Source organism: Thamnophis elegans, chromosome 5 (genome assembly GCF_009769535.1).
Source record: "Thamnophis elegans isolate rThaEle1 chromosome 5, rThaEle1.pri, whole genome shotgun sequence".
Classification (NCBI taxonomy): Eukaryota; Metazoa; Chordata; class Lepidosauria; order Squamata; family Colubridae; genus Thamnophis; species Thamnophis elegans.
In genome coordinates this window covers 50998252-51025078 of record NC_045545.1, presented here as the reverse complement: position 1 = coordinate 51025078, position 26827 = coordinate 50998252, and the positions used below count along the sequence as shown (strand labels likewise).

The window sequence follows — 26827 nt, the reverse complement described above, 5'->3', positions numbered from 1 at the left end:
ATTGGAATTTGTCAAACAAAAATGATAACAAGAATAAGAGAACAAAAATACAATGACAAGGACGATAGGCACATTAGTGCACTTATGCACGCCCCCTCTACAATCACTTAAGTTTGAAGTAAGGTCCACAGGAGTCAATTTGCGATTGAAATTGTGAACAATTGTAGGTGAGACAACTTAATTGTCTCAATTAAGACAATTTAACATGATTTTATTTTCAAAGTTTGAAGTTGATGTATATATTTGTATTTGCATTCCTACTCCTATTCTAGATAACTGATTCACTGTTTAAAAGCATTTCTGATTCTTGCAAAATGTATTCAAACAATATTTTGGGACACATTTTCAAGACCCATTATTGATGGATAGCTGCAACTGGAAGCAAATTAAAAAGTTCTTTTAAAGCAATTTCATATGCTGATAATATAAGAGAAGTATGTGTAAATTCCCCTCACAGACCTGCATGTTTACACTATAAGGAATGTAAATTGTTGAAGTTTGTACATTCTAAATTTGAACAAGGAGCATTCTGTATGTATATTTTGTATTAAGGCATTATATTTATGTATAGAAACATTTCAACTGAAATGTATAGTACTTTCAATTCCCAAGCCAGTACACAACACTGAACAATTTAAAGTCAAAAGTGAAAAATATTTTTATTTACAGTAACAACAACAGACAAAATATAAAACTTTCCCCAGACTACAAAGAGGCAGAGGACTGCCTTACATGCTACAAATTGTCTCATCCACTCGCCCAAGATACTGGATGTCTTGATTTCAATTTTCTTTTAAAAAGGATATGATTTTTTTTAAATAGCAAGTGACTCATATCCGGTGTCTTTGAGTTAGGTTTAGTGTTTTCCTGCTGTGAAAAAAAGCAAAGGACAGCAGTTTCCCTTGTCTTCTTTTAGACCAATAATCTCTTCCAATCTGTTCAAAAGCTTTTTCCTGACAGATCTCAGCGGTGGCAAAAAGGCCTTCAACATTGTACATTGAAAATGAAGAGAGCCATGTTCTGGTCACATGGAATGATACAATGCCAACATTGACATGTCTCTATCAAAAGACAAATGGCAGACGGAGCAGCAGGAATGAGATATGGGTCCCACCCAAGAATTCACAGGAAAAATCCACTCCTAATTGCTGACAGATACCAAGTGGATCTACATTAGTATGGATTAATTAGGGGCTGTTCCTTGCATCACGTTACTGGAGGAATTTAGTTGGTGTGCCAGGGATAAATCCAGAACAACTGCATGAAAACATTAGGTAAGCTGCCATTGCTTTGGATGCTCAGGAGGCAGCTAATTACCACCTAATGGGCATCAGATAAGGCAGCAGTAACAATCCATGCTGCTGGACCAGTAGTATGACTTATTGTCATACTAAACACAGCCTGGGCATATCTTCAATGATCTTTGGTGTTGTGTAATCGCTTCAGATCTTAACCAACTGGCATAGCTAGTCGTGCAACTATTCTTCTCTGGTATTTGGCTCAGGCAGCAGGAACACTGCTATTCCCCAGCCTCCATGTGGAAAGTTCTGATGTGAGGGCAAAGAGAAATAATAAAGAGTACAACTCCATAGAGATATCCTGCTATTTCTTCAAACTGTTCATTGCTGTCTTGGGAAAAAAAGAACCACATCTTCTAAACAGTTTCTGAGCCCAGAATCGAATTCAATAGAATTAACTCTGTCAACTCTTCTATTCAGGTTTCTGGTTTTAAACTTGGATCTTCTCAAACCTCAGCCATCTGATAACTAAAGAAGAACAACAGAGACTTAATTAGCATAGTTTTCGCCTAAGGGTCTCACTCCAACAGCTTCTGTTGAAGGATCAAGATTTGGCTTCAGGAAGAAAAACAAAGGCCACAGCACTCCATGCAGATCTCCAGGCAATCAGCTGACTCGCAGCAAGCATCAATGATGCCACAATCCATGTCACAGGGCAGGTCACAATCAGCACATTCCCCAGAGCCGCAGCAGCAGCAACAGATGCAAGAATCTTCAGAGCTGCAGGAGCCACAAGTGGCACAGTCCAGCATGATGTTGCAGAGGGTCAGGAACTCACAGAAGAGGCAGGAGAGAATACAGTGGACGCAGCAGTCTGGAATAAGAAAGAGACAAGACTATCAAAAGCAGCCACAGATAACCAAGTACAAGAGGCTGAAATAGGGCAGGAAGGCTGGATCAAAATGGAAGGAAGAAGAGAAATGATGGACCACTTTTTGCACAGCTAGAGTACAGCACGATGCTGCAAAGGCATCACTCTGAAGCTCTAAGGATGCCAAGAAGACCACTAATGTTGAAACAAACCGATTGCATACCAGCATCTGAAAGCTCCTAGGACCAATCTTAGGAGATTTTGTAAATACCCTGCAGATGCAGATGGAGGTGGCGGTGGCTGGGCCTCATAATATAAAATTTTAGCTTCCATGGATCAGAATATAAATTAGTGGTCTTTGAAGGGGCTGAATGTATGAGTGAGTAAGTGATTATTTGGGAGGCAAAACAAAAATCCCCTCTAATAATATTTTGGCAGTTTTGATTACAAGTCTGGAGTACTTTCAGTTGCACAGCTCATAGTACTATCAATCAACAGTGTAGCTAGTCCATCTTTCTATACTTTACAGATTTTCTTTGAAAGGTAAACAGGAGGGGGAGAAATAATAAGTAAATGCAGGAGAGTATCAAATAGAAGATAATGCCTTCTGAGCTCTCAATAAAATTCCAGAGATAGTAGGGTTTTTGATGAACCCATCCTGGTCTCACTATTTACAGCACTGACAGGGGTATTTGTAGTCCTCCTAGATTTTTGCAGAACTAAAGCCCCCCCACCCCATGCCCCTAGCATTAGCTTTTCTGGTAGAATTCCCCAGACATAATTTACAGAACCCTGAAGGCATACAGAGCTTTCCTTTTGAACATACCACACATTGTCAAGGGTATATAGCAAATTTCATGATGGGCCAGATGTCCAACAATTCTCAGATGATAAGAAAGAGTCCTTCCATCAATTTCTTGGAAACAACTGCCATTGGGCTTCTCTGGCAGAATAACCACTAGCCCCCCCAGTAAATTCAAGAATGAAAGTATGTCTTAAAAATACCTTGAAACAACATTAAGGTTTACAATCAGTGCTTTAAAAAAAAGATTGGGGAAAAAATTGGGGGAATACTGACTACAGTGGATGATGTGATGCTGGATGAGATCCTTGTGCAGAATGTACTGGGTTCTTTTCCTTGATTTTGAGGGAGTTTTAAGGACAAGTGGCTATAAAATCTCTACAGGATGTACCAGATAAGCCTTGTTCTTCAAGGATATTGCTCACATAACACTGATCTCCTGCAGGAAGAATCCAGGCTAGCTGGAAACTCAATATAAAACTTTCACTTTTAGTTGATTTCACTTAAGGTCAGGACCTTAGACCCTAGGTGCCTTATTTTTGGAACCCCTGAATAGAGATGATGCCTATATTAAGATTTTCATAACAGTTTTATTATACAGGTAGTCCTTGGACTTGGAAATTCGGACCGGAATTGCTGTCACTAAGCAACATAGTCTTAAAGCATGATGTCATGTGACTGTGCTACCACTCGACTTGTGGGAAATCGATAGGGAATATTTGAAATTGTAATTACTGGGCTCCTGCTCACTGTGATACCATAATTGTGAGGCACATGCCAAACTCCCAGACCATTGTGGGGATACTAGGATGACTAGAACTCTAGTTCATGAGTCTTCCCTATTCAGCATTGTTGCAAGTTTGAATGATTGCTGCATGAGTGGCTATAACACATCTGCATTCCCCACATTAAAATGTCAGGAAACCATTCAAGTAGCTTTTGGGAATTGTGGTAGGAGAGAAAGGCTGCAAAAAAAGAAAGATTCAGGAATTGTGGAGCTTCAACTGCAATTCTCCTAAATCGTCTCATAAATAAATGAGTATTTGCTTACAGTACTTACTCTCTTTTTAACTGTCTTCCCCTATTTGCACAAAAAACCATTTTTTTAAAAAACATAATGCACTCAGGAATGCAATTTGCAAGGGTGAGGAAAATACACAGTGAAGCAGGAGTTTGGCATTTATATTGAAAAACAAAATGCAAGTGTGTAGACAAAACAAAGAAAGGAACAATGGAATTCAAACTCCTGACCTGCCTAGTTTCAAAAACAGAAAACGTTCCCCCAAACTTATGTTTATATACAGCAAAATTACATTATCGTGATTCCTGAAATGCTATTCCCAAACAGGGACACAGAAATAATCAAAGATAAAAGAATAAAGGCATGACTACCCAGAACTTTCCTATTTTGAATTAATGCTTTCGAAGACAGTGGACATATAAATAATTCCCTTAGCCCAAAAGATACAGGATATCTTACACCACCCTTTGGCCATGTCAGTGGATAAAGCTGAATGGAAAGGATACCAATGTTGTGGGATCAAGGACTCGTGTTTTAAAAAGCAGGTCCAGTTCTTAATAATCTCCCAAGGTGAAGAACCAGTTGAAGACCTAGAGCTGATAGCCTATATTAATTAAACAAATTCTTAAAGGGATCGAAATCCAAAACTAATGTAAATGAAAAAGTTCTTCAATCTTAGATTGGATGAGAACTATGCTTTTTCCCGTCCTCTCATCTTATATGCTTCATTATAACTCTTCTGCCTCTATTCCTCCTGTTTTAAGTTTCTGCAATCATCTGATTTCCCTCCAAAGCAGTTTTTTTTCAACCATGGCAACTTTAACATGTGTGGACGTCAACTCCCAGAATCCCTCCACCGAACATGGCTGACTTGGGCAATCTTGGGAGTTGAATTCCATGCATATTAAAGTTCCTAGGGTTACAAACAACTGCCTGAAGGGGATGGTGGGGGGGTTCAAAGTATAACCAATTTTACAGTCCTGGAGGCTATTCTTGGATTATGTCACAATAAAAAGACCAAGTAGGAACATGGTCTCTCTCATTTAGAGGACCAAGTGAAGATACCTTCTTGTGCTTCAGTAGGGATCTGAGAGGATGCTGATTTGGAGCTGCTCTTGCTTTTTTTGCTGATATGGCTGTTGATGGAGTGATGGGACTGCAGTTTCCGATGAGGCTTCTGGGAACTTGACAGTGATCTAAGTTCAGAACATAAGATCCCATTGCCAGTCTCTCCCTTAGAATTGCTGAGGTCATCTGATAGATATCCAGCACCATTTTGTAGCAACGGGATACAAGTCAAGTCTGAAGGAATCTGGACAGTTACACGGCTTTGAGGCTGACCTGTTGGAAGAGGAAAGACAATTTTTTCTCCTAAAAAAATCCTAATTTTCCAATTATTATCATCATTTTATACAGAATTTTTAGTTAACTCACCAGTTGATGCACTGATCTTTAAAAAAAAATGAAAAAGAATCTAACCAGACTTTATGTAATATCTATACCTCTGCAAAATTGGGTAGAAGCAGAGTAATCAGTAGAATCTGTGTCTAATTTTTTTAACCCTTAGTTTCAAAAAACAGGAATGATATTTTGGAACGCACCTGGATAAAAACAGATATACAAATAGGACAGCATAAAATTGTAACTGTAGCTTCCACAAGATTAAGTTGGGAGTAGATGTACACATGAGATTTATGTCTATGGGGATTCTCAGTCATCCAGGTCATGGTTGTCCCAAAGGTGCTTTTGGATACTCTATCTAATTTTCTTTTTAACTTTTGTAATATGTGTTTTTTTAATGTTGTACACCGCCCTGAGTCCTTTGGGAGAAGAGCAGCATATAAATCCAATAAACAAACAAACAAACAAACAAGAGGCAACAAGTGAAAACTTAAACCCCTCAGAGAGGGCCCACAATTTGGGAGTCCTCCTGGATTCACAGCTGACATTGGAACATCATTTGTCGGCTGTGACCAGGGGGGCCTTTGCCCAGGTTCATCTGGTGCATCAATTGCGACCCTACTTGGATCAGGAGGCACTCCAAACGGTCACTCACGCCCTAGTCACCTCAAGTCTGGATTACTGCAACGCGCTCTACATGGGGCTATCCTTGAAAAGTGTTCGGAGACTGCAACTAGTCCAGAATGCAGCCGCGCAAGCGATATTGGGTGTACCTAGATACACCCACGTCACACCGATCCTCCGTGAGCTGCACTGGCTACCTATTGGTCTCCAGACGCAATTCAAGGTGTTGGTTATTACCTTTAAAGCTCTACATGGCTTAGGGCCAGCATACCTCCGAGACCGCCTACTGCCACATTCCTCCCAATGGCCGATGAGATCCCACAGGGTGGGCCTCCTTCAGATGCCGTCAGCCAAACAATGCCGGCTGGCGGCTCCCCAGAGGAGAGCCTTCTCTGTGGCTGCTCCGACCCTTTGGAACGAGCTACCCCCAGAAATCCGGACCTTGCCCACTCTCACGGGCCTTCAGAAAAGCTGTGAAAACCTGGTTATTCCAGCAGGCCTGGGGCTGTTGAGGTTGAGGTCTAGCCCCGATCGTAACAAATGTATGTGTGTTGTTTTTAACATGTTTTTATTGTCATTTTTTATTATTATTCTTTCTTCGATGTAAGCTGCCCAGAGTCCTCTGGGATTGGGCGGCCTATAAATCGATTTAATAAATAAATAAATAAATAAATAAATAAATAAATAAATAAATAAAAATAACTAGACTTTCTGGTTATTTTTTAAACCAGAAAAACTAGTAAGTTCAATAGCCTCTTGCAAAAAGTATATTTGGGATATGAGAGTTATCTTGAATCAAGATTTTGTGCTATCATTTTTGATAATAGCATTTTATTATTGGACCAAAAGAGAATAGATTTGTTAGAATTATTTCTATTTCTTAGAATTACATCTATTTCTTCTTATTGTTTCTCCTAAGCATAACTTGCACCTGGAGCAATCATTTTATTGGCTTTAATGTGTCAGAAAGCATTCTGAGAAATAACTCTATTTTTAAAGTCTGCTTTTGCTCTATAGTCCTTACTGCAATTAAATCTTTTAGCTAGGCATGTACTGAAAATGGTCCCCAGCAATGTCCCTTTCTGTGACTAAGATCTTTATAAATTTTAACTCATAGATGAAGTAAAGCTTTATAACAATGATTAAAAGTTTCCTCATGTTATTGTTTCTGTTTCAGGGCAACTAAGGGATTAGCAATGATTTGTTCCATCATGAGTCAGCTCTCAGAGAAGTAGTTTCCCTTATTATCAGCTTCAATTGTGAGCAACAAAGGTTGGTCACAAGTTAGCAGGGATAGATTTATCTCATGATAGATGCAAACAAACATGATGTAGTAATCAAAGATAATTATGTTGTAAGGTAGGACAGCAGCTGTTCCTATGAGGAGGAGTAAAAAAGAAGAAAAAAGTAGCTAAAGATGAGGTTGTTCCTTTTCCCTTAACAATAATTGCCCTTGAAGTTTGAAACAGCTATAAAGCCCTTCAAACCCAGGACAAAGTTCCCATATTCTACATATGCATAGAAATTTACTGTCTGGAAATATTTTCTGCAAAAGTTAAAATAATATGGTCTTTTAAAATAGTGACTATGCCAAGTGGGTCCATCAAATCTCAAAAAAGACCCTACAGGAGCTCCTCAATAACAGACAACACAGAGAACAATAAAATAACCAAGTTGTCATTCCATATGTTGCAGGAATATCAGAAAAGCTCAGGAGGATCTTCAGCCAAAACAACATACTTACACACTTTAAACTGAAAAATACACTAAGGCAGAAGCTTGTCCACCTCAAGGATAAAACATCCAGACACAAACTGAGCAACATGGTATATGCAGTACAATGTATTGAGCCATGTGCAGATCAGAACATTGGGAAACAAAACAACCACTTCATAAACGTATGGCTCAATGTAGGAGAACAAACCCATCAGGACTAGATTCAGCAGTCCAACTGCATTTAAAAGAGAAAGGCCACTCTTTTGAAGATAGCAAAGTCCACATTCTGGACAAAGAGGACCACTGGTTTGAAAGAGGGGTTAAAGAGGCCATCTATGTTAAAACTAAACAGCCTTCTCTCAACAGAGGGGTAGTGATACAACGTCATCTATCTCCTGTCTACAAGACAGTCCTTTCAACAGTTCCAAGAAGGCTCCACACCCATTTACATTACTCAGGTAACACTGATGACACAGATGAACTTCCAGGTGGCCTCAACAACTCTCTAAAAGCATGTAAATGACCAGCTGTCTGGAAGAAGTATAAATCCTTCCATTCCTCACCATCCAGTCAGAGCTGAAGAGGTTTTGTGATGCAAAGCTAAACATCTTTGAAGAAAAACCAGAAAGTCCAGATGCCTCTTGAAAAAGCACCTTTGGGACAACCATGATCTGGATGACTGAGAATTTCCATAAATATTTTTAAAATAGGTTTTAGACTTTATATGATAAAAAAAGCTAAACTAAACATGTAGATTAAGGTATGATATGTTATTTTTCTGCATTTCAACAATTTCTAAGACCTAGAACATCTGTAAATCAACAGGACTTTTAAAAAGCATTAAATCATTCATTCTCCCTTACCTTCAGTCTCATTGGGGCCTGCTATCAGGCAGAAAGGTGGAATAGAAGAATAGTAAGCTAATAATAAATAGTAATAAAGAATCAAATTCTGAGTTCTTAAGAATGATTTATGAGTTTTAAAACTCAGAAAATTGTATTGACCACATGCCAAAATTGAATCGATGTAATGCAACATGTTTTGCATAAAAAGTGTAATTTAAATACTCATTCTATGCCAGTTTTTTTTTATTAAAAAGGAAATACATATTTGGAAGTATTTCCATTCAACTTTAATTGTGTTTATATACTAGTAATTGTACTCAAGATCACAGCAGAAGTCCAAAACAAACAAATAGAAAGCCCTTAAGGAAATTGAGTTATCTGGGAAAAACTGCTGATTTTAAGTCTTCTTTGCTGGTGGTGATGAGAGCAGAACTCCTTCGCTGTATGTGATGCCTTGGGGGAGTGGCCTTTTCTGTGTTAAGCAGCTTTTTTGTCTTCTCTGAGCACTGCTAGACAAGCCCAGTGCTGGCTGACCTGTTATTCAGCTCTTTTCCACTGCAAAACCATGTGACAATAAAAGAGCTATGATTGTAAACTCCTGTCTAACTGTAACTGTGTGGCTGCATTTTCTTCAATGAAACTTTCTAAGAATTTATGACTAAGAGATCATATGTATACATGATTAATTTGCCACATCACCAGCATGCTGGATTTCAAATGATATATACCAGCCCCTGGAGGAGCAAGAAGTAACCAAAGCTAAATGGAAACCACTCTGGTGGAGGCAACATGTTAACTGATTGTGGTTTGGCTGTGAATGCTCAAAACCCCTTTAAGCATAAATTCAGAAAAAAATCTAGTTTAAAGACTGAAAACTAATGGCAGTGCTTTAGCTAACCCCTTTTAGGGCATGATATTTTGAAGTCCATGTTTCAATTCTGCCATGTATTTTCAAATCAGATATACTCCTATGGGTTTTATATAGTAGTACACGCAGATGAGGTTCTAATGGTGCATACATTTTCTACAGTCTATATATTATGTCTGGAATGAACCGGATATACAGAAAATGACCTGGTTCCCACATTTACACCATGGACTTTTACCAAGTGTTATCAGACACAATTGGCTGGGTTCACATAATGCACTAAACCAAAGTTCACCAAAACACATTGTTGCTTCAGTACAATATGTGAATTCAGAACAAACTGGGCTTCTTAAAAAGTGCTACTCAAAATAATTGGGAAAAGGTAAAGGAGCACTTTGTACATTTTTAAAGAAACCATCCCAACTTTTCCAGTGTTAGTCAAATGTTTAAACTTTCTGAAGACTCTAATTAAGCAATGTCTCAATGTTCCTGTAATCAGAAGAGTACAGAATGATCCTTTGGTATACAAAATGTGTTGGAGCAGTCTTAAAATTGTTGATTTAATGAACAATGGACAGATCCATGGAAAAAAATAAATTATCTTGGCCAGGAAATATATTTGAAGGAAACAAAGCATAATTTAAACAAATTATGAACTATAAATACATATGGATTCATGTATGTGAGATTATCTTCATCCTTCTCAACGTTCTGAAAATCCCTCAAAATCAGGCTACATTATCAGGATTTGGGGTCTAATATGGAGAGATTTTGTGATATGACCTCCTTACTGTAATTAATATCTCCCCCCCTTTTTTAAACTGACTTTTTATAGTTTTTAAATTAAGTGCTATATACCATCCAGAGCCACTTTCATGTTAGATGGCCTGCTATATAAATATGATATATAAATAAATAACATAATCTTGTTAGACCAGAGCCAAGCAAAAGGGTGGGTTGGTTAAAAAGCAATGAACCAGACCCCCCCCCCAGTAGATCTTGTATTTTGGGGGGGGGGGAGGAAGTAAGTTTTATATTTCCTCTCTCTGATTTATAAAGCAGCAGTGAATTAGCAGAAAGTGTTGAAAGCTAAAGAAACCATGAGCCAATTCAAGAAACAGAAGCTATATTCTTTCTGGGGTGTCAGTTGGACAGGGCTCCTGGACTTCCCAGATGAAAAAGGCCACACTGAGTCATACTGAGAGCACCATGCATGGCCTTCAAGCACAAGATGCTCCTTGTGTCAAGATACTGTGGAGCCAGGAAATGCACAGTAAGTAGATGCCTGGCTGTACAATCCTAGTTTCTTTAGTTACGGGTAACCTATCAAAAGGGTGCTACTCATACTCAAATCTTTATTATGAATACTGGAATCAAAGAACACAAGTAAAATGGAATGTGCAAGGTCACATACCGGTAACTTGTGGTTTCCATTTAAGTATACATCCTTTGGTAAAGGCAGAAAATATCTAGTTGCTTTGATTTTGGTTTGATCAATAAAATTGGATGCTCGGTCCTGCAAAAGCACTCTTTGCAAGCAACAAAACTGAACTACTCTCCTTCTACGTGAGTCATCTATAAGCATTACGAACCCAGCGACAAACACATAAGAGAATGCTAAGCTAGACAGATAAAACATCAAAAGAATTTTTTTAGCTACAGGCCAGAGCTGTTGATGATCAATAATGGTTGCATGAAATGAGCATGAAAGCATTATGTAAATATTTCCCCCTCTAAAGAACGGGACAGAATGGAACAATAATTTGGCTTTCTATAAGGATTATTTTCCTGGAGAATAGATAGAAACAATTTCTGGCCAATGAGTACTTGTCATGATTATGAAACACTCAACTTTAACAATTTTCAATTTTATTTTGAAGATTTCTAGAACAGCAGTCTCAAACCTTTGGGCACCAGGGACTGCTTCTATAGACAGAGGTGGTCCTGCAGACCAAAAGGGGTATGGTTTTGTGTGCTGCCTGCATACTGCGGATGGAGCTTCAGTAGTTTGCATGTCCTGGTTTCTGGCATGCTATGGCCCAGTGCAAGTCCACGGATTGGGGATTGGGGACTGGGGACTTCTAGAAAACTTTTCAGTTGATGATCTCAAAGCATTCCAAATCAAAGTTTGGTTGCATTTTATAATATTGTCCTTAACCTCTTAGCCACAACTATCTTGTTTAATTCATAACTATGAGGCTATGAACTAAGAGGCGGTATGTACTGCTGCATATTATTACATATATCACCTACACCCTGTGTATAGGTAAAGGTAAAGGTTCCCTCACATATATATGCCAGTCATTCCTGACTCTAGTGGGCGGTGCTCATCTCCATTTCAAAGCCGAAGAACCAACGCTGTCCAAAGACGTCTCCATGGTCATGTGGCTGGCATGACTAAATGCCCAAGGTGCATGGAACGCTATTATTTTCCCACCAAAGGTGGTTCCTATTTTTCTACTTGCATTTTTACATGCTTTCGAACTTCTAGGTTGGCAGAAGCTGGGACAAGTAATGAGAGCTTAGTCCGTTACGCAGTGCTAAGGATTCGAACAGCCAAACTGCCCACCTTTCTTATTGACAAGCTCAGCATCTTAGCCACTGAACCATAGTATACCCTATGTATACTGTATTATAATTAAAATTGAATCAAGTTTACATTCCTTAGGCTACTTGTTAGGAGTACAGTCTCCTCTCCCCTTTTTTGGAAATAAATTGTTTCTTAAAATACAATTTGTTTTTTGACCCATCTATGACCCAGGTATGCAAACATCAGCATTCTGAAAACAGTCTGCATTGTGGTTTCCTTTCTGCCTTTTTGTGACTTTGGAATGGCCGCATTAGCATCCTAATAGCAATTTTTCATGAACATTTGTTACTGATACAGTAATGGTTGCCAAGGTCCAACTATATCTACAGCTATGTCTGCAGAATAAGAAGAGCGAGTTCTGTCTTTGTATGTAAATGCTTTCTGAGAAGAAAAACTTTCAGCTTAAGTTTAAGAATGGCTTTTGCTGGCTGAGTTCAGTGGAGCCCAAGAGAATATGGGTTCACACACCGACATGACCTTAACTGCAGTGGTATGAGTGAACTATTCTAATCATCATTATTTTAGGGACAAAATTATAGAGTGGAGACTCCCCTAATAAGATAATTACAGGTGGGGTTTTTGCTGATGATAAAGAATTTTGTTCCCAGCACACTATTACAATTTTTCTTGGCCCTCAAATAGTCTCCCTTTTCAGACCAACACCCTGTGCTCCACTAGCAATCTCAATTATTTCTAGAGGTCTCTTTGATTCAGATTTATGTGGTCAACAGGCAGCTCCTCTCAAACTAAAAAGAGTGAGAGTTGCATTCAAACTAATAGATTTTTTTGTTTTGTTTGCCGAAGAAACAAAGTAAACAAACCAAGGACATTTATATGCCACATTTATAGATAGAAAATGTAAGAAATATGAGTTTTATTATTTGGGGAAAAATAGATTTTGTAGCAAAAAGTTTTAACTCAAAGGCTCAGCCAGTGATAAAAATGTCACTCTCTGATATTTGGAATAGCAATGTGACCTTCTTTTGACTTGGCTTCAACTACATCCATACTATTATAATGTAAGTTGGGCTATAAAAATTGTTTTATTCCTAAATTATACTAGCAACCAAGTAAAGAGAATTGGTTCTTAAGTTGCAGAGATACTATGATTTTAGAACTCACTCAGTCTGAGAACTGCCCTTCAGCTGAGCTCAACTGACAGCTACACGTACACTAGAAGACGGTTTTCTTAGTAAAAATGGAGGAAAAGATTACCACTGTTTGCTTCCAGTTTGTTTTTTTTTATTTCCCAATTTATCCTACAGTCCTGACAGTTATCTAACATTACTGCTAGTCTCTCATCTGAGAACAAACCATGTTTGTCTTTACTTCAAACCAAACAAGCTTCCAGGCAATCTCATCTCAATGCTTCTACTTGCTGAAAAGCTCACCTTTTCACTTTTGTTACATGTTGCAAGTCAAAATTCAGTTTTAATAATTAAACATACCTACAGTATTAATACAATATATCTGAAGCACACCTGATATAAAAGTTGCCAAACTGAAGACATAGGTTTGCCATAGGTTTGAGTATACCTAGCCAATCAGTCATAAACTGCAACTGACATAAAAGGACACCATGAATAGGATTGGGATTGGAGCATCTGCATTTTATATTTTTCTGCGTGTTGATGAAATTAGATAAATGAACATTTCTAAAAAGCAAACGGATGAATTTCAAATCAGAGAAATCCATTCATTTCCCCACCTAAATTATTTAAATCTCATCCATTGAGAGAGCATTTGAAAAAAGTGTATGTTTAGTTCTGTTGATAGTAAGAACAATATCTTAATATTACAATGTCATATTAAGAGTACATAGTATAGAATGTTTTAAGGTGAACAACAACATGCTCTGTTGCAATGGTTAAGAAGTTCAAGGAGGATTGTATGATATGAACCCTATGTTCATTGGAACTATTTATAACATAAAACTGCATTCAAATGTTGTACAGCAGGGGTGTCAAACTCAAGGCCCAGTGGCTGGATTTGGCCCATAGGGTGCTTAGATGTGGCCCACAGGGCTGCCCTGGAAACAGCAAAGGACCAGCCCGCAGTACCTCTGCCAGGGAAAATGGAATTCGGGATAGCCATGGGCGATTCTCCCGAGCTCCGTTTTCATTGGCAGAGGGTTGTAGGAAGCCATCACAGCCAAAAACGGAGCCACCATAGGCATCCAACATGAGTGACGTCAAGCTCGCCACACCCACCCTGGCCCCCCAAGGTCAAACACAACCCTGATGCGGCCCTTAATGAAATTGAGTTTGACACCCCTGCTCTATAGCATGATACCAAGAATTAAACGTCAGCATAATTCATAAATAAAATTGCCACCTACAAAAATTAGAAAATACAAATTGTAATGTTTTTTCAAATATGTTTGGGAGATTGTAAATATATGTGTTTGCGTTACCATCTTTACTGGCTGTACGAAATTCGCATAACTTTTTGGTCACAAGCTTTTGAAGAAATTGAAAAACTATCTTTTGTAATCAATCCTGCTTTTGAATTATTGACCTTATTTCCTGTTGTATGATATTCTTCTACTTCTTTCTGTAAATATTAAGAAATAAATACTATTAAATACAAATATTTAAATAAATAAATAAAAATTGATTCAGTTGCCTGCCCAGTTTGTTATCACTACTAAAATGTAAAATTGAAATAAATCTTTCAGTCGATCAAAGATATTTAAATTCATGGGAAATTGCTTTAGTTGAAAATTTTCAAAGGGTCTTTTAAAAAAATCTATTATAAGTGACTTTTTTCCAAGTTTCATTATGGTTTTTATTAGCTATATTAAAACTGTTTTCCCTAAAAAATTACCTTGTTTGTTCTAGATAGAAATATTGAATATTGTTGCTTAGATGTTTGGGACGCTTCCATTCACTCACTGTTTTACATACACTTGTTTTCATTTTTTAAAACCTTCTTTTGCCACAATTTATTTTTCATTTTGTAACTTTGTTTTATTTTATCGTGATATTTTCTTTTTCAATTTAAAAAAAGGAAAGGAAAAAGTCGATGTGATCGGAAGGAAAAAACATACACGTCACTGCCTCTGCTGCTGTGAAGTTGCCCTCGGATTCTGTGTTGGATGAAGAATTTCCATTCATCAGGGATCTATGAGATGTTGAACGTTCTTCCAGTGAGATTTCGTCTTTCACAACTGTGGTCTGATTTTGAGAACTAGGAGTAGAGGTTACGGAGTATGAAGTTGCTGATGCTACCTCTGAAGTTGGCCTGGAGGAAGGGCATGAGTTTGTATCTTGGCCTGCAAGGGAAAAGAGTGTTTCAGCATGAATATAGCTTACTTATATTATGGGCAGCATGTGACTTCAGAAAATCCAAGCTGATAAAAGTGTCTCTCTTTTACGTATACATGCATGCAGAGAGAAATAGAAAAGTGAACTTCCTTGTCTGTCATCCCATTATATATTAGCATGTATCAGCAGTGAAGAATATGTATCAGCAATAAAGAATAAATGGGTTTGTGAACCTCTGTTATTTGGCATGAAGTTCATTTGCCATTTTGTGCATGAGCAAAACTGCCCCCCCCTCCTCAGAATCTCCCAGTGACAACTATCTGTAGCATCCCGATTTTATATTGGCTGTCCTCTTCTCACATACTACTTCCACAATGAAAACGAGAAACTGCGTAGCAAGAAAACAGTCCTGCACTTTTGAAATTGTATGACAAATGCATTACTGCAACTTTGTTTTGGTTATGTATTTATTATTCAAGTATCCCTATTTTGGGTACTTTTTTGTGTGTGTGGGGGGGGCTCTATTAGACCAGCTTTCCAAATTCTATAGATGGAAGGATTTGTTAGGCTGGTATGTAAGCCTCACAAATGAAGGCTAGTTGCAAGAATTGGATATTTCTAGTTTAATGAAAAGAAGGAATGTTCCAGTATTTAAGGGGTGCCACAAAGAAGACGGGATCAACCCATTCTCCAAAGCATCTGGAGGAACACAAGCAGCAATGAATGGAAACTAATAGAGAGAACTAACCTAAAACTAAGGAGAAATTTCCTGACAGAACAATTAATCAGAGGAATGACTTGCCTCCAGTAGTTGTGGGTACTCCAACACTGGAGGTTTTTGAGATTGAACAATCATTTGTCTGAAATAGCAATAGTACTTAGACTTATATTTTGCTTCATGGTGCTTTATAGTTCTAAGCGGTTTATAGAGTCAGCTTATTGGCCCCAACAATCTGGGTCCTCATTTTATCGACTTCAGAAGGATGGAAGGCTGAGTCAACCTTAAGCCTGGTGAGATTCAAACTGCCAAATTGCAGGCAGCCAGCAGGCAGCAGAAGTAGCCTGCAATACTGCATTCTAACCACTGTGACTCTTTGTTATAGGCCTTCCTGCAGAAGCAGGGGGTTGAACTAAAAAACCTTCAAGGTCCCTTCCAACTCTGTTATTCTGTTAAATAAGATCCATCTGGACATGCTTTATATACACATGTGACAGGATATCAATTTAGCTTAGAAACAGACTTATGTATGGCCTGAGCGCTTCAACCTCCCGTCTCATGATGTTTCCCCCTTTAGAGCATTGCTGGAGTCTAGTGCTGAATCAGGGTAGAATATCATGTGCTTCAGACATCATGGGAAATTATGGCCCAGTGTCAAAAAGAGAAAAGGAAAGGATTTGTGTATGGCTGGACTATGTAAGAATACAGTAAATACTAAGAAACATATAAATCCACATGTAAAAGTGGATTAATGCGCTACTATGTCCAAACATTCTTATAATTAGCTTTAATCTTGTTGTGTTTAGATTTTAGGACTACTATTTGCATTTCTCTGTTGAAACTTACTTAAGTTGGTCATTTTGGTCCATCATTTTTAATTTACAGAAGACTTAAAACTGTATAATAAAGTGTCTTGTTTCAAATATTACCCAGCCATGTATGTACTTCAAAGCAATTGCTCTCTTTTCCTTTCTGGCAAAACACGCACCAATTAAAAAGGCATTGAAGTCATTTGTGAAGCAACAACAGTGAATTGTATATAATTGGGGGATACCTTAATGCAATTGTTGAATTTTATTGGGTAGAAATGGAACCTGTTGAAAGAGAGGAATATAAGCGCATGAGAAGAAAACTGAAGATTCACTGAAATCAGTGGACAAATTCCCATGCAGACTCTGAGATGGCAGGCTGACAAATCTCTCTCTTCACCCCTAAAACCTCTTCAATTTCACCACAGCACTATTGCTTCCTACTCCCTTGGCTCCTTCCTGCTCCTGCTGGGCACTCAGAATAGCAACAATTTGCACACAAGATGAGCAGCTGGATGCACCAGCTTTGGAGGGGGTGGAGTCACATTTTATATAAAGTAAATTACACCTTAGGTGAAGAGAGTAAGACCAAACACCCATAATTACACTGCCGGTAACAACAAGCTCTCCTTGCAGCCAGGCAGGGGGCTGAAGGCAGGAAGCAAGAAGCTTTGGACCCATCATTATTCTGAATAGAACAAGTGGTCCTACATGCAGGCAGTCAGGGAGGAGAGAAGGAAGACCGCACACACATAATTTTAGTCATTGTAACACAGGGGCCAGTATGAGTACTGAGGTATAGAGTCTAGGGGTACTATAGTTAACAAGCTATTTTCTATGTGATTCAGAAACATCTGCATAAACAAATGATCTGAGGTGACTCATACAGCAGCATTGTAGAAGCTTTCCCAGAAATGATTGTTTCGTTCAGTATCAGAGAGTGCTCTAGGAATTGGCAATCTTCATCAAACAGAAGCCATCACATTGTAATTTAGTGTATTCTCTCCCTTCCCTGAACATTTACTTTAAGAAAGAAAAGCTGGCCTTTCCTTCGATATACTAAACAATCATGATATTATTATCATACTGGAAACTTCAGCCACGCCTTTGCAGCTCGTGGGAGAGGTCTCTTTTCTGTGTGAGGAATTTAATAAACAAATAAAAATAAATTTCCAAAAATCCCTCTCCTCCCCATCATCTGTTGCCTCTGCTCATGTTCCACATTTCATTGATATTTACAAATAATCCTACCCCCCTCCCACCCCAATAATGTATGGGGACAAACTAAATTGGGAAATTACCTAATTTCAAGAAAAGCCAGACCCCATTGTCTTTTTTAAGTTGACAGAAGGAAAACCAATTTAATACATTCATTTGTTTATATCAGGGGTGTGAAACTCAAGGCCTGTGGGCCACATCTGGCCCAAAAGGTGCTTAGATGTGACCCATGGGGCTATCTTGGAAACAGCGAAAGACCAGCCCACAATGCTCTGCCAGCAAAAATGGAGTGTGGTTCGCACAAGCTCCATTTGCACTGGCAGGAGGCTGTCGCAGCCAAAAACAGAGCTTGGGAGCTGGTTTTCACTGGTGCCCCCAACATGAGTGATGTCAAGCTGGCCATGCCCCCTAGCACAACCCTGATGCGGCCCTCAATGAAATCAAGTTTGACACTCCTGGTTTATATGAACTTCAAGTCTCTCCATCTCCCTGACACAAGTGGTGCATGATATTAAAAAATAATAAATGAACCAGCAAAACAGTAAGAAACATGTTGGGAGTGCAATTATATTAATTATGTTTTAATTTTAATTAAATGAAAGTAACATAGTTGAACCTAGCATTTGTACTGCCCACGGCCATTATTTTTTAGGATATGGTTTTAACTTGCTATCCAAAGGCCAAGTATGTTCCTTAGTCCTACAACATTTATGGACCCTGTACTGTATGGACCCAGTGCTTAACTAAGATATTTTGGAGGCAATAACTTGTGCTATTTACTGTACCCTGTAAATCCTGAATTATTATCTGAAATACAATGTTAAACATGTGATTTTATAAAAAAATTTTTTAATTAACTCCATCATTTTAAAACCATATGTTTAAATATAGTATCTTTAAAACTTACATGGCTAATAGACTTTTAGTGGTACAGATTAGTGCTAAAGATTTCTACTATTGTAGCTATTATAGAAAGTTGCTTCCTGTAATTTCAACAAGTAGACCAGACTAGAAAACCAATGCCATGCAGATAAGTACTACTTTTATTGTAAAAGCTATAATGACAAAATCATGCACATCTGAACGTGCTTCCGCCTTGCTCCCTTTAACATCCTGTAAGGTAGGGCCTCTGATTTGATGGAAACCAAGGCACCAACCCTCCAGTGGTGTGTAAAGGTGTGCTCCAGTGGTGGGATCTGGGCAGTACAACCCAGTACAGTTGTACCAGTAGTAGCCAGGAGCAGTGGCCACCGTACAGGTACAGTGGCTTGTTTGGCCCACCTACCCACCCCCGTTCCATAGTTGTTTATAACACGACCGCCCAATTGCGCAAGCGCATATAGCGTGCAGCACCTGTGCAACCACCACCGAGCAGCTGGGTGTCACAGGGCGGTGGCGTGTGCCCGGCTAGGACGCCTGGCCCCGTGCGCAGTGTACTGGTTGTGATGGGATCTGGAACCCACCACTGGTGTGCTCCATTAAAATAGCAAAGGAGTGAGAATGAGTTAGTAAAGTATTTCCTACCAATTTTAATTTGGTAAACACCCAGTTATAAAGCATTAGGTGTTTTGCTCACATTCAAAATACTTTTTATTGCTGTTATACTTTTTTCAGTCTAGAATCAAAGAGTAGAATAACCACACTGTTGCATCTGGTTTCTCTTGTATCTAGGATAAAAAAAAGAAGTAAGGTCTTCTAATCCCAATATTTTATTTTATGATTATGATTATGCTCATAACTGCAGATGTTGCTATCTTCCCTGCAGGATCTTATTAACTGAATCAGTAACACCTTGACTCTACTCAGATGTCACAACCAAAACGTCTTTTGCTCACTTGCCTTTCCCATTTCCATGCAGTTGGTCGTTTTCCAACAATTACATATTGCCATAAAGCTTGAATGAGGCATATATTTATTGCTAAAAGGTAAGAACCTGTTGAGTTTGTTTGTTAGATAGATAGATAGATAGATAGATAGAGAGAGAGAGAGAGAGAGAGAGAGAGAGAGAGAGAGAGAGAGAGAGAGAGAGAGAGAGAGAGAGAGAGAGTTTGCGTGTTTTTTTTACTCCTACTCATTCAACATTTGGGGAGGAGAACAACAGTTTTGTTTTTCTTTAAGGTAAGAGGAAGGATATGTTGGGAGTTTGGGTATTTTTATTTCATTTATGTTAATTTGGACATTGTGAGCTCAGTTTCAGAGAGCTGCTGTTTACCTTGCCTTCATTGTATTGTACATTAACTTCTGCATTTGTATTGTAGTTTACAAGCAGCTATGGAGCTATTTTGAGCCAAAAAACAAACCCAGAAATATGCTGCAATATATATTACCTGCTAAATACAACTTGCCTCTGTCATTAGAAACTATACTTTTTAGTACTTTTCTAATTTTGAGTTTGAAGCAAACTGGTTAGCAGTAACTACACAAATACAGTGAGAATCATGGATTATCATCCAAGATGGAGAACCTGTTGTCAGAAGTTGGCAAATCTATACCTTCAAATCTCCTTCATTATTAGCCATACTCCAAGCCAGGGAGAGGCTTGGAACTGCTATTTGGCAAAACATGGAGAGCTACAGATTTTCCATCCCTGTTTCATGTTATTTAATAAGAAGTATTCTGATTTACGGAATGCCACCTATTATCAAATAGATGAATATTCAGACAACATCTTCTGAGAATTTATGTGGTCATAGTAACAGCCAGATGTTCCATATTCCTTCTGCCTCTAACTCAAAAGAGTGGATTATTTACTTGGCCTTCCCTGCCCCACAGATTCTCTTATCTGATCTATTGTGCATAGGTAACAGTATAAATTGCTTTGATTTTATCAGGAGCAGCACAGAGGCATAATTTATTTCAGCTAAGCCCACAGGCTCATGCAGTCTTTTTACATACACAGATGGAACAAGTCTTTCAAAGAGGACGGAACTGTTATTAAAGAATATCACAGATCACATAGATGTGTTACCTATACTGCAGTATATCTCTTAAATAACACTCTCCAGAATAAGAGGAACTCCAAGAAATTTTCAGCTTTGTGGAAGAGAAAAAGACCAAGTCATGCATTAAAATACCTTGCACTTTTCCTGACCTGGTTCAGCTGTACTTAAAGTAATGCACTCAGTCATATTTCAAGAAGGAGCTCTCTGAAAGACTTCACACACATGCAGCTTGGTGTCTAAAAACAGGAAGACAAATATTGGTTTGGCCTACCATGTCTTCCCTCCTCAATACTGGGATTATTCTAAGGCAACCCCCCCCCCCCGCCCCCATTCTAACATCTTTATCAGTGAAAGATTGAACAGATCTTTCAACATATTGATTCTTTAAGATTACTGTAAGGAATACCAGAAAGTTCATACAATTTAAAAATATTTTTACACTCTACAATAATTTCCTGAAAGGTTTTATAGCACATACACAACACATGTACATATATAAAACATATACATGCACATACAGTACACAGATAGGGATAGTATAATGTGTCCCCAAAAGTAAGCCCCATAGTTAATTAATTATGAATTTTGTCAGACCCAAAAACCAAGAAAGCCATGTCCTCTAAGCAGTGTCCTTTATTATCTTCTAAGGAGTGTCCTTGAGGGGCTGCCACAAAGAAGAGGGAGTCAACCTATTCTTCAAAGTACCTGAAGGCAGGACAAGAAGCAATGGATAGAAACTAATCAAGGAGAGAAGCAACCTAGAACTAAGGAGAACTTTCCTGACAGTGGACCAACTTGCCTTTAGAAGTTGTGGATGCCCCAATACTGGAAGTTTTTAAGAAGACATTGGACAATCATTTGTCTGAAATGGTATATGGTTTTTGCTGAGCAGGGGTTGGACTAGAAGACCTCCAATATCCTTTCCAACTCTGTTATTCTCTTATTGTTCCTTACTATACACAGAAATCATGCCAAACTAAAGCAACTGTTGGCATCACTAGAGATACAGTCTGGAAATCACTAAGGAGGATCTTCCTTCCTTCCTTCCTTCCTATGTACTTTCCTTCCTTCCTTCATCTCAGAATAAGTTTATTTTAAAAACTAAACAATGTTTGGAATTTATATTAGTCATTCTAATGTTAAGTCTGCTCTTGAACAGCATTTGGAAGTGTCAACTGCTGTGGAACGTGGAAGCATGGGTGGCAATTGTTGCCAGTTATTCAATATGTGTAATACCTCTAGTTTATGAGCTGCCAGTGTGCTTCCGGGAGCAATTCAAAGTACTGGTTTTTCACTTTAAAGCTCCTAGGGACATGCCTAACATTCTCAGGATTTGATATTCCTAAGTGGGCCTCAATGGATTTCCATAACATCAAGAAATGGTGAATTGAAGATGGCTTCACTCAAAACAAAACCAACAACCATAGTAGAATGAAGGGCCAGCAAGTGAAGCCACCTCTTCATAATTCTCATAATTATCTCTGGGAAATAACGGAATAGTCATCTTCTCAAACCACACTTGGTGTCTTAAAAGGACACTGAGTTTGCATACTTCCTTTTATAATTACTTTTGGAAATTGCTATTTCTGCTTTTTCTGTAATGGTATATAGGAATAACTTTGAAGAAGGGTTGTTGAGGAAGAGATTCTGCCTAGAGGATGATTAGTAAAAGAAAGGGATAACCATGTGAGGTTCTTTGTTTTTCAAAGACTGGGCAGACCACAGTGTAGCAAATCTGTAGACAATGCTTTATTGCAGCACACATGTTCCCAAAGTGTGTGCTACAGGTTATTGCTCTGGGTCAACTCCATTCTTCTACATGGGGCCACATATCCCCCTGCCACATACATGTCTTTATACTTAGTCTTTTAATATTCAGTTCAAACACGAATTTCAAAGTCTGTAAAGTATCATAAAACTTGCTGTTTTTCAAAGGTTCTTATACTAATTAAGATAAAATGCTGTTTTACCATGGTTGTTCCTTTTCTACTTGCTCCAAGCAAAGCTATAACTCCAAGCAGGATTCCCACTATGATATGCTGATAACTAATTTTTGTAGTCCTAACAGTTGAACGATAGTCCTCTTGCCTCCTTATAATAGCTGTGAAACTCCAGATATTGCCTCCACTTCTCTGTCTGCATTCTGTTTGCTTATTATCTTTCCTTCTACACCCCCTTTCTCCTCTGTCATAGCATTTTTTTAAAAAAAATATTTCATTTAGTTTGTCAAACGTGTACAAGGTAACAGGTGTAAGTATGAACATGGACATGAACAAAGGAAATGAGTACAAATAAATGGAGACAGTAGGACAGGGACGGAAGGCACGCTGGTGCACTTATGCATGCCCCTTTACGGACCTCTTAGGAATAGGGTTAGGTCCACAGTAGACAGTTTAAGTTTGAAGCTGTGGGGATTTGAGGATGTAACAACGGAGTCAGATAGAGCATTCCAAGTGTTGACCACTCTGCTGCTGAAGTCGTATTTTCTGCAATCGAGTTTGGAGCGGTTTATCTTGAGTTTGTATCTATTTTTTGCTCGAGTATTATTGAGGTTGAAGCTGAAGTAGTCATTGACACGTAGGACATTGTAGCAGACAATTTTGTGTACTATGCTTAGGTCAGACCGTAGGCAGCGCAGTTTTAGATTGTCCAAGCACACAGCCAGTACCTCAGCCACACAGGATGTTATGAAACAGCTGACTAATCTGCAGACATCAACTCCATCATCTAATCAAGATATTACAACACAGCCAACCAATCTGCTTGCAGCAACAGAGCCAATACTCCACACACACACCCCACACCAGTATTTATAGAGGGACGGCAGCTCTGATCACACTTTGCTCGCACAGGCATGAGGCCGAAGACACCAGCCTGAGGATGACGAGTGGGACCTCGTTAAAACGTTGCCAAGATACTCTCAATCTTATACGGGAAAAGACCCGAATACACCAAAACCTGTGCACACACACACACACACACACACACACACACACACTATATATATATATATATAAAAAGATATTTTTAGGTAACAAAAATTCACAGGAGTCAAGATATAATTATCTTCCATTTTTAACAGTTCTAGACTGCCACAGCAAAAATGGCTTTTAGAAATATCACATACCCAGCAATCTGCACATAGGGGAACAAACATCAAAGATCAATAATTTAGAATAAACAATATAGTCAGTGATGCAAAGGAGGTCAATCAGAAACATATACACAAAACACAACAATATTGATAAAAACAGATAGAAGAAGCTGCCACACATAAATAGCCTGTAAACCCAACTTTTGGTTCAAAACACAGACAATATAACTTTGCAAATAGAAAAAAAACAAGCTCAGGAAACACCAAAACCCTCAAATTCCCTGGTCTCTTTGATTTCTGGTAATATCACTCGGATGAATGTAGATGTCAATGAGAAATTAACTATAATCATTTTGCATTCTGAGAAAAAACTATATTTGGGAAACATCTGCAAAACGTGTTGATAGCACTAATTAAGATGATTAATCAGTGTGAAACTCCAAAATTAGAGGAAGATAACAACACATGCTGCTCTACACCAATGCTTTTTGAACCGTTCCATGTCCTAGAGAAATTGACTCAGTGTTGCAATACAAGTTTCAGAGCTAGAAGGTTCAGAAAAATGCCTGGAATTAATAGCATCATTCAAAGATCTGACCCATTTTGACCACATGCTGATTATCCTACATCTCAGTCTCTGGAGTGTGTTTTCAAAATGCAGAGTGCTAAATCCTGGTAGAGAAATTGATAGGATGAAAAGTTGGGTGAATGGTACTTTCTTTAACCAAATGTGTTAGCAGTGCTAAACAACCTGGCAGGTTTTTATAGCTATCATTTTTCAGTATAAAAACTATCTCTTGCTCTATCCCTTGAAAGAATCAGAAGAAGACTAATGAGACTAAGGAACTGGTTGGATTGCTGCATGCTTAGCATTTAGCCCCACCTGTTTCTGGATGGATCTTCAAATGTGCAGTGACAGTAGCTCATTATAGTCGTTTAATGGGGCATCTAGGCATCACCATTTTCTTTTATTCATCTGCTCATGTTTTAGCTTCCTTTTTTGTATATCTCTTAATGGAAATAATCCATTTAACAAAAAAAAAAATCTGGATAGAAATGCAAATCCCCCAAGGTATATTAAATCTGTGTTCAGTTAAATACACTGTCTAGTAAATGTGTTTCGGCTTGCAGTGTTATAATTGTAATACAGAACTTGTCATTTATTTCCTATCTATGCGATATACTGTATACCAGAAAAGGCTGCCAATGTATCAGATGCCTCTAGGCAATGTTGTAATATAAATATTTATTATTAGTGATGAACAATTTAACCTAATTTCTGGATTCAAACTCTTAAATGACAAATTAAATGGCAAAAAGAGGGGGGGGACAATTGAATATGTAAATAGAGCACTTTCTTTGTATCAACAATGAAACTTTCCCAAGTTTTTCTAGATTTTGCATCTTTCTTTAGTGAAATCAGTTAAAAAATAATTCGACAAATGGAAGGGCATGTTTTTGGCAGCAGCTGGGTTCTTTGAATTATCTTCAGAACTGAATATTTATAGACAGACACTTGGGTCTTATATAGGGAGACTGGAGCAATAGTTTCATGAGTTTTATAACTAATTTTGCAAGCACTGTATGAAGGCCAACATCCCATTATTATTCTTAAATGAATAGAATGAAAGGAAAACTAAATATTGTGCTTTTGTCCATAAAGTCTTCCTGATGTAAGAAATGGACCACACATGCATATACATATCTGAACACTAAGGAAATATCAGTTCATACTGTAATAATGCAGGAATGTACAGCTCATAACTATAGGCTGCACAAGGTCCCAAAATCTTTACTGCACTTTCTAGAACCAAAGTTTATGCTGCATATTTTCACTGTCACTGAAAATCAAAAGTGTGGTTTTTATTATTTTATAACAATAGCAAATAAGACGGGCAAAATTTTCCAGTATGCTTAATGAAAGTAAACTGAACAAGAAAAAATATGAGAAATTCTTTACAAGAACAAACAGAACAGCCCACAGAACAAAATACTGGAAAAAATAATCCTGCCATTTCTTTGACATAATGAAATCTAAAATTTCCTGTAGAATAAACACCATATTTCTTAATATGAAGATTAGAGATTTCCCTCCCTCCAAATTAGTCCATTTAGATAAGCAGGTAAGAATGCAAAGAAATAAAAATGCCCAAGAATTTCAAATGATTGCTTGCTGAAAATATTGGATAACTTTAAAAATTAGCTTTTGTATAAGAAGGCTGTTTACATGGTGAATTTTAAATCTTTTTATATCTAAATAAAGTTTTGCTCTCTTTTCATTTCTTCTCTATCCAATTATTTCTTCTCATTGCCTCAACTTCATCAACTTTTACTTCTTTATCTTCCTTTCTCAGAGTTGAGCTTTCCATATCCCTCACTCCATCATTAGGGCAGTGTTTTTCAACCTTTTTGTGCAAAGGCACACTTTTTTCATGAAAAAAATCATGAGGCACACCACCATTAGAAAATGTTAAAAAAATTTAACTCTGTGCCTATATTGACTATATATAAAGTGTTTTTCCCACGGCACACCTTACACTATGTCACGGCACACTAGTGTGCCGCGGCACAGTGGTTGAAAAACACTGCATTAGGGCTGCATGGTGTAAGAATGGTTTGTTTATGTGGAGAGGAATAGGAAATTTCTTTGAAAGACAAGAGGAAGAGCTGCTACCAAAGCAATAGTCAGATAATATTAGTGCTAATAATTAGGTAACTGATGATGTTACCTAGTTGGGTAATGAAATGTCAAGTGAACAGCAAGCTCTCCTCATCTCCTCTACATTATGTGTGTGAGAAAGTGA

General features: G+C 38.1%; 1 protein-coding gene across 1 annotated transcript in view; it reads right to left on the bottom strand.

Annotated features, from left to right (window-relative positions):
* Positions 1 to 633: 633 nt before the first annotated feature.
* MDFI (MyoD family inhibitor) overlaps positions 634 to 26827 on the bottom strand; it is a 51047-nt gene continuing 24853 nt past the window's right edge. The window contains exons 3-5 of the mRNA XM_032219116.1: positions 15026 to 15250; positions 4998 to 5273; positions 634 to 2112 (exon numbers count right to left, since the gene is read on the bottom strand). Of these exons, the coding sequence (XP_032075007.1) occupies positions 1856 to 2112; positions 4998 to 5273; positions 15026 to 15250 (758 nt within the window). The 3' untranslated portion in view covers positions 634 to 1855. The remainder of the gene's footprint in view (positions 2113 to 4997; positions 5274 to 15025; positions 15251 to 26827) is intronic.